At 31.6% G+C, this 8,287-nt stretch overlaps 1 protein-coding gene across 1 annotated transcript; it reads right to left on the bottom strand.

The window, feature by feature from the left end:
* Nucleotides 1-4,571: 4,571 nt before the first annotated feature.
* Nucleotides 4,572-7,062, bottom strand: LOC105118099 (inactive disease resistance protein RPS4-like). The gene is made up of 3 exons (XM_011015961.1): nt 5,972-7,062; nt 5,302-5,880; nt 4,572-5,156 (listed from the first exon to the last, which is right to left on the bottom strand). Exons 1-3 carry the CDS (start codon nt 6,521-6,523, stop codon nt 4,572-4,574), a joined length of 1,716 nt encoding a protein of 571 aa, XP_011014263.1. The 5' UTR covers nt 6,524-7,062.
* Between the last annotated feature and the right edge of the window lie 1,225 nt (nt 7,063-8,287).

Here is an 8,287-nt window from a genome sequence, read left to right as displayed (position 1 = left end):
CATGATATCCATGAATATCATCATACATCACCTGAAACCCGAAATATATATTTATATTATATAAATATATTTGTAGAATACTTGATTTTTTTAATATGATATGAAATATATATATATATATATATATAATTTTATTTTTTATTAATTGACATGCAATTATTAAAGGGTCTTTCAGGAGACGAAGCTTTATCCTTTTAGTTTGGTCTATCATTACAAAAGCATTCCCAAAGTCTTTATGTAAGAATTTAGACCTTTTTTGATTGCTTGCAATGACTTGGCAAAGTTCTTGCTAGGCAGGCGGGACTTGGAAAACACCTTCAAACTACATGACTTTGGAAAGGAAAAGAATAGCAAGAATCATGACTTTGGCTCGTCTGCCGTTTGCCATGGTCCGTGATGCGAAACCAAGACTGACGGCAGAAAATCTCAGGGGCTTGGTTAAGTTGCTGAACACTTACTAATTGCTTTATAGATTTCTTGGGTCAGCCTGAATGTTCAAACATCTACCAAGGCAGGAGGGAAGAAAAGAGGATGAAGATGACAATTTCTTTAAGAAATCTTGTTTCTAATTATTTATTACACTGCAAAATATTTTACTGTAATTCCAAACAGCTCTAAATATCTGACTCATATTTCATGTGTTACTTTTTGAAATGTAATAACTTTTTCTTGGAATAAACTAGTGGATTTTAAATTAGTTGTCTGACAAAACAACCAGGGATGGCCGGCAAGGGCCCCTGCCCCGTGCAATTTGTTTTTCCTTGTCTCTTTCTTGTATAATTATAACTTTTAGCCCTAAAATTATTAAATCTTAACTTTTGCCCCTTTTAATTTCTTTTTTAATTTGATCCATAAATCTAATGTACCGGCTCCGCCCCCTCAAAACTGCCTAAAAACTAAAAAGTATAAGACCATTTACCAGTCCTATGAAAAAAATAAATTACTAATGTTAAGTAAGAATTCATAACAAAACTCAATAGAATTGTGCAGCATCAATTTGTATAGAAACAATTGCTGGGCTTGCCTTTTGTTACCCAGTTCAACATATAAATAAAATATTGAATCTAGTGAACACCACTTTTTTTATAAAAAAAAATGAATGATAAATACAATTATCATTCAATTTAATCTAGATTCTTGAATCTGAGCTGAACCAATTAGGATTTGGATATGGACCAACATTTATAAAATTCCAATCTAATTAGAAAGATCCTCACCGATATTTTTATTAAACAAGTTGACAATTATAATTTATGAATACAATTACAATCTAATTCAAATACTTCATTGTTAAAAATATCTAACATATTTTATAATTTCTAAATTACACCTAATCGATAATTTATATTTTTAGAAAGGATTAGTTGTGCTTAATTCAGATATTCGATCCTCATTATTTTTTTATTTCTTGAAAAAAAAAAGAGTAAAATATACGCTAATACAATTTTTAGATTTACCGATAAAAAATATTAGAAAGATCCTCACCGATATTTTTATTTCTTGAAAAAAAAAGTAAAATATACGCTACCATAATTTTTAGATTTACTAATAAAAACTATTTGCACTACTATTCTATTGGTAAAAATTTTACCGATGAAATCATCAATGAAAAGTTTCCACTATAATTTTATTGGTAAAAATAGTATGTTATTATTTTTTTTAATTATTTTTTCTTTACTATAATTTTCTCGATAAATACTGAGAAAATATTTCTATCAGTAAAATCTATTGATAATTTATCATCTTAAATGGTTAAATTGCTTTTAGTTTTTGTTATATTTGATAAGAAATACCTCCCTTTATTTTCTTTTTCCAAGTTTCTTTAAATATAGCTTTTCATGAGAGTGAGATTTATTTGATTTTGACAATTTATCTAACAATAATTAGATCCATATGAGTAGCTCTTACATTGGTTAATGTTGTTAAGAAAATTCATTAAAGCCGATTATATGGATATGGATTTTATCATTTGCTTTTGAAGAGATGATATATTTACATCTAACTAATTACAAAAGTATTTGAGCTTTATACCCGGGGTTAGATGTCCATAAATAGAAAAGATGTAATGTTTTTCACCAAATATATAACCACTTGGGGTTAATACATCATTTATACTTAGGTTCATGTTGGGTACAAAGTTATTTATAGGGGTTAAAATTTACTCTTGTAGTATTTAAGTATGTTGGGTTGAATTTTTGTTGAGAAGTTTTAATAAGAAAATTTTTGTTTTTGCTGTTGAAAAATATTTTTGTCAAAATTTGAATTTTTTATTTATTTTAAATTAATATTTTTACATTATTTTAATGTATCGATGTAAAAAAAATTAAAATATTTTTAAATAAAAAAAAACCTTAAAAATAATCGTTACCAGAATATTAAACCAATTTTAAACAAAAACAAATGAGTTTTTTTTACCTTAGCATAGTTGGAAAGAGTTAGAAATATAACATATATCATAAGATATTTAGAAAAATAGCATTACTTAGATGCTACTTGTGAGTCAGATATATTATAAAAATATTCTAAGAGAAGAGAGGAAAGAAAAAAAATCTCAAAAATATATTAAAATTTCAATAAAATCATTATCATTATTATTATTATTATTATAAAAAATATCTTGTCAAGATAAATTTAACAATATTAAAAAAATTATGAGCATTTAATAATATTAAAAAAACATTTATCAATAATTTTCAGGTAATAACATGGACAACTCATGCAAATATGGCAACATCCTCAACAATTCTCTAATTTTTTGGTAGTGATATAAAATTTTTTTTCACGTTTTTGTATGATTTTGCACATGAAAGATCATTTAATTCGCAGAGACTTCTTCCAAGAAAAGTCGAAGTCCGCCACTGTAGGAAACCTATCCACATCTAATTTCTGCAAACAAAATTCCATTGTATGTCAAGTGGGTCACATGCATAATTTTTGTAACATGCTAACTTTGAAAACCAGCAATCCTCTCTCCAAACCCTTAGGTCGGAACCCTAATCCTGTTCAACTCCAGGTTTTTCAAGGCATTCATGTGCTCGTCAAAGGCTATAAGGTGAGATGCACCAATAATGTCGTTTCCCTCTGAAATTTCTTGACGAAAACAAGGAAAAAAGTGAAAGGAGTTCTGGCTTAGCCCTGAAGCGTTGAAATTAACAAAGGAAAGGTAGGATAGGAAAGGGATCCCAAGAAGAAGAGAATCAAATATTAATTTAAATTAAATAAAAAATTAAAAAATTTAATTTTTTTTAAAACACTTTTAAAAAATAAGAACAAATATCTTCAAAATAGTTTATGTGTCCATGAAAACAACATATCATTTACTAAGATCTTAAAAGTATATTTTCTCTACACCGTGTACTTAAAAAGAGTGAATCTTGATGATGATAACTTCGAGATTCAAACTCAAAATTAAGAGAAAAGATGAAAATCTCTTTACCAATCCTGGATTGTCCTAACGAGGCATTGAAACTCCACCAGCCTAGTCTAAGCATCAGAGATAAAGATTATGTTAGCTTTCGGTTGCTTTCGAAGGTAAGCTATTAAGAAAATCTATTTTTTCTTCTATTTCTTTTTCTTTACCTTTGAATCCATAGGCAAGCACCGAAGGTTGCTTTGATTATCTAAAATGAATAACAGATCCCACCAAAGATCAGTCCAATAATAGCACTGACTGGTAAATAGTGCAAGACTTATTCGTGAATCTCTGCTATTTGAAATTTGAAACATCATAACAATGAAGACTTTCAATCTCTGCTATTTGAATTTGAAACATCATAACTAATATGTCTCACCGTTTTCAAACATCATAATAATATCAATGGTCGTTGCTTTCATAACCCATTGACATAATCAAGCTAAGGAGCATGTAAATTGACTCACATTAATAAAAAGAGTGAATTATAACTTGTTAAAATGATATATTAAAAAAAATATCATGAAAATACATAACAAATATATTTCAAAACGTAGAGACATATTAGTCTAATGAAGGTATTTCCATTCTATGCTAACATTGAAAAGTACAATATTAAAACAAAAAAATAAAAAAAATGCTTGCAAGAAAATAAAAGCTTGTCGTCATATTAAAATATAATTATTTAATCCCTATGATTTTAAATCTTTAATTAACATATTTTTATTTTATTAATTTCATATCTTTTTTTAATTTTTTTAAAAATAAAAATTTAAGTACATAGGATGCAAATATATATATATATGAGAAAAAAGGTATATTTGTTAGCAAATGACTTAATTAACCTTTGTAAATTCTAGTAAAAATCATTAATTTTGCTAAACTACAAGGTATAAATTTTAACAACAACAACAATAATATACTAAGATATGTACTTGCACTCAAATATAAGTAAGTTTGTTAAATTATGCAAAAGGAAAAGAAGAATAAATTAATCTTGGATTGGTACATGAAATGAACACCATCACAGATAAAGATAAATAAGAGAATAACCCAATTGTCATCTTCAATTTTTTTTGGACTCGGCAGCAATTCGCCCCACTATATCCTTGTCAAAATAATTATTAAATTATTTCTACCGTGAAACCCAAGTGTCACATTAAACATACCTTCTCGGTGCTCTACGGGCTTGCAACCTTGCTCTTTGGGCTTGCATCCTTGCTATAACGGCTGGCAACTTGCGACCTTGCTCTATATGCAACCTTGTTTCTAATCCATGTTTATCTTTGGCATCCAGTAGACGAACCCCACACTCGCGTACTTGACAAACATCTGATGCTAAGAGAATACCGTTCATATCTTCCGGTTGGAATTCAACTGAAACCTCACTGTATTTACTCAGCATATCATTTTCTTTGACAACCAGACAGGGATCAAATCCCACAAATATGTGCTCTGAGCAGATGCGCCTCTCATCATACCAACCATGGAGATAGCAATAGAGATCATGGCTATCACCGTGCTCATTGCGGAAGTGATATGTGCATTTGACTTGCAACTCAAAGTTGAAAGAATAAGATGCAATGACAGCGCAAAGAGAGAAACCCAAGAACTCGCTATTAGCCCACTGTGAAGATAGCTGGAATGTTACTGTAGAGCTCCAATTTTGATGGCTAAACCACTTCGGAGTCGCATCTCCAGTGAGGCAGAAACTAGATACCCTTTTTGAAAAATCGGGCTCCTCCTGTTAACAAAATTTAAATAGCATCTATTTAAAATGAGACATGACAAATAGAGAAGGAAAATAAAAAAGCATAACAGAGGTTTGAGAAGCAGACCTGACGGTATAGCTCTTTGGGATGAAGTTGAAATTTAAATAATGAGTACTCCAAGAATTCATAGATCCTACGCATGACAGAATAATCTTCCCATCTCATGCTATGCAACCTTGCTCTCGTAGCTTGGAACATTGCTTCCAATGCATCACAATAATTGTCGATGCAATGTATCTTATAATTATACAGTAGACGGACCTCACACTCGTTTACTTGACAAAGATCCAATGGTAAGAGATTGCCATTCATATCTTCTAGTTGGAATTCAACTGAGACCTCACTGTATTCACTAAACATATAATCTTCTTTGGCAACCAGGCAGGGATCAAATCCCACGAGTATGTGATCTGAGTCAATGCGCTTCTCATCATACCAACCATGGAGATAGCAATAGAGATCGTGGCTATCACCGTGCTCATTGCTGAAGTGATATGTGCATTTAACTTGCAAACTATGACTGAAAGAATGAAATGCAATGACAGCGTAAAAAAAGAAATCCAAGAACTTGCTATTAGCCCAATGTGAAGACAGCTGGTATGTTACTGTAGTTCCCCAACTTTGATGGCTAAACCACTCCGGAGAGACACCTCTAGGGAGGCAGAAACTACATGCCCCTTCTGGAACATTGGGCAGCTGCTAACACAATTCATATAGCATCTTTTTAAAATGAAAGGTGGCAAATAGAGAGAAAAAAAGATGTATATCAGAGGTTTGAAAAACAGACCTGATGGAGCCTTTTGGTATAAAGTTGAAATTTCAATAATGAGTACTCCAAGATTCCATTGGTCTTATGCAACCTCAAGCAATTAATGAAAATGAATTCAAAAATGTTCCCCTTAACTACATTTGATGAGCTTAATTCTAGATAATTCAAACTCTCGCAATTGTCTGCATCCAACTTTGATAGCCGTGGTGGAAGCTCCGGTAATGATTCAAGTCTCTTGCAATTCCTTAATCCTAGATATTGCAACTCCAAGATTTTATTGATGCTTATAGGTATAGTCTTAAAATTGTTTCCACTTAGAACTAACACTTCCAGTGACGATAGACAACCAAGACTGTCTGGCACTACCGATATATGGCAACCATCTAGATTTAGCTTACGCAGATAATATAAATCCACCCATCTCATTTGCAAGTCAACAAAACATGCGATGTCTTTTAGATATTTGCAGTTTCCCACTTCCAAGCAGGCAAGTCCCATCAGATTTCCAATCGGTGAAGGCAACTTTGTTATGCATGTCTCTTCTAGATAGAGATATCTCAAACATACCATCGGCTCCAAAACTTCTGGAAAATCCCTAAATTGGAGGCAACCTGAGAGATTAAGCCTCTCCAGTTTTCTCAACTTGCAGATGCTGCTTGGAAGAATCTCAAATTGTTTGCAGTTTCGCAGGTGCAATTCAGCAAGATAAAACAAACATTCTATTGAAGAGGGAATCCCTCGTATTGCTGTCCCATTTAAATACAGCTACTCTATATTATTAGAAACCTTTGGAAACTCCGTGATACTTAAGCAACCGGAAAGATCAAGTTTTTTAAGGCATCCCAACTTAGAAACCGCACTCGGCAGATTCTTTAGCCTGTTGCAGCCACCTAGATCTAAATAAATGAGTTCCCTTAGACCATAAATTGAAGATGGCAGTTCTTCTATTGCAGTTCCATTCAAGTACAAGTATCTTATATTCCTCGAAAAATCAGGAAGCCTGCTGATAGATGGGCAGCCAGAGAAGTCAGCAATTAGAAGACATTTCAACAAATATATGTTTTCTGGAAGATTAACCAGGTGTTTGCAGTTCTTCAAATTCAACGCAACAGGTCCACTTTGTTCCCCAATTGATTGGGGAAGCTCTTCCAACAGCAGTCTCATTTAAATTTAAATATGTCAATTTCCTTGCTCGGCACTCATTGAGATTTGAGCAACCAGAAAGATTCAGATTCTCCAGGAAACTTGAATTAATTCCATGGGAAGATTGATTAGTCTTTTGCAGCCTCTCAAATCTAAATCATTAAGGTTGTCAAGATGGATTTTCTTTTTTATAGTAAAGTAATTTTTCTAGAAATCATTCCAGTGGATGGATGTGTATTGAAAGATCTGCTCTTTGTCATCTTGAATTTGTTTGAGAATTCCGCCATAACCTAGGTCAGAGATATCAGTCTTGACTATCTTAAGAGCTAATGGGTTGGCTAAATGGAGAAGAGGAATGGTCTGAATCTGCCTTTTAATCTGTTTGACTAAGTTGGTATGGAGGTTGGATCAAGAAATGGGGTTTGTTTTTAACCTGTCATGTAAAGGTTTGACTAAATGGCTAATATTAGTGTAATAGTCTAGAACATAATTAAAACTGTCTAAAAACCTTTATAATTGTGTTTTATCGGTGATCTTATTAGAAAATTTATTTGCAAAGATCTCTCTATTAGAGTTACATTGCATTGGCAAATATAATGGTCTAGGAAACAAACACGAGTTTGGAAGAGAAAAATTTTTGTTTTAGAAACAACTAAACCATTTTGTTTTGCAGCATGGAAGAAAGTAAATAGATGTTTGAAATGTTGATCTATGAAATGTGAAAAAATAAGTACATCATCAATTTAAACAATGCAAAATTTTGAGTATGCATTAAAAATGTCGTTCATAATGCAGTGAAATTCAGATGGAGCATTTTTTAGTCTAAATGACATTACATTCCATTCGTATTGGCCAAAAAAAGTATAAAAGCAATCTTGTAACTATTTTTAGGATCAATCTGGAGTTGCCAAAATCCAGATTTCATATCGAACTTAGAAAATATGAATGCAGAATGTAATTTTTATAATAATTTTTTTTGTTAGGGACTGGATATCTGATCTATTTGAGAGCAAAATTTAGAAGTTTGTAATTAATCACAAGTCTTGGTGTGCCTTTTTTTATTTCAGAGTTTTTATTTACATAAAAGGCTGCACACGACCAAGGTGATCAAGACTTTTGGATAAGACCTTTAAACTCGAGATCGTGGATTTCAAGTCTGTAATGTTGTTCTAAATCAGCATTTATTTATAT

The sequence above is a fragment of the Populus euphratica genome, unplaced genomic scaffold (genome assembly GCF_000495115.2).
Source record: "Populus euphratica unplaced genomic scaffold, PopEup_1.0 scaffold1758.1, whole genome shotgun sequence".
NCBI classification, from domain to species: Eukaryota; Viridiplantae; Streptophyta; class Magnoliopsida; order Malpighiales; family Salicaceae; genus Populus; species Populus euphratica.
Note: the sequence above shows the minus strand (reverse complement) of the source record. Positions and strands in the feature narration are given on the sequence as shown.

What these genes read in the sequence shown, in the direction of transcription:
- LOC105118099 (XM_011015961.1), bottom strand. Translation starts at nt 6,523, where the DNA reads ATGGTATGTTTGAGATATCTCTATCTAGAAGAGACATGCATAACAAAG. An exon ending in ATACCAAAAGGCTCCATCAG is followed by an intron (nt 5,881 to 5,971) that starts GTCTGTTTTTCA and finishes TTGTGTTAGCAG; the next exon opens with CTGCCCAATGTTCCAGAAGG. An exon ending in GTAGGATCTATGAATTCTTG is followed by an intron (nt 5,157 to 5,301) that starts GAGTACTCATTA and finishes TTTTGTTAACAG; the next exon opens with GAGGAGCCCGATTTTTCAAA.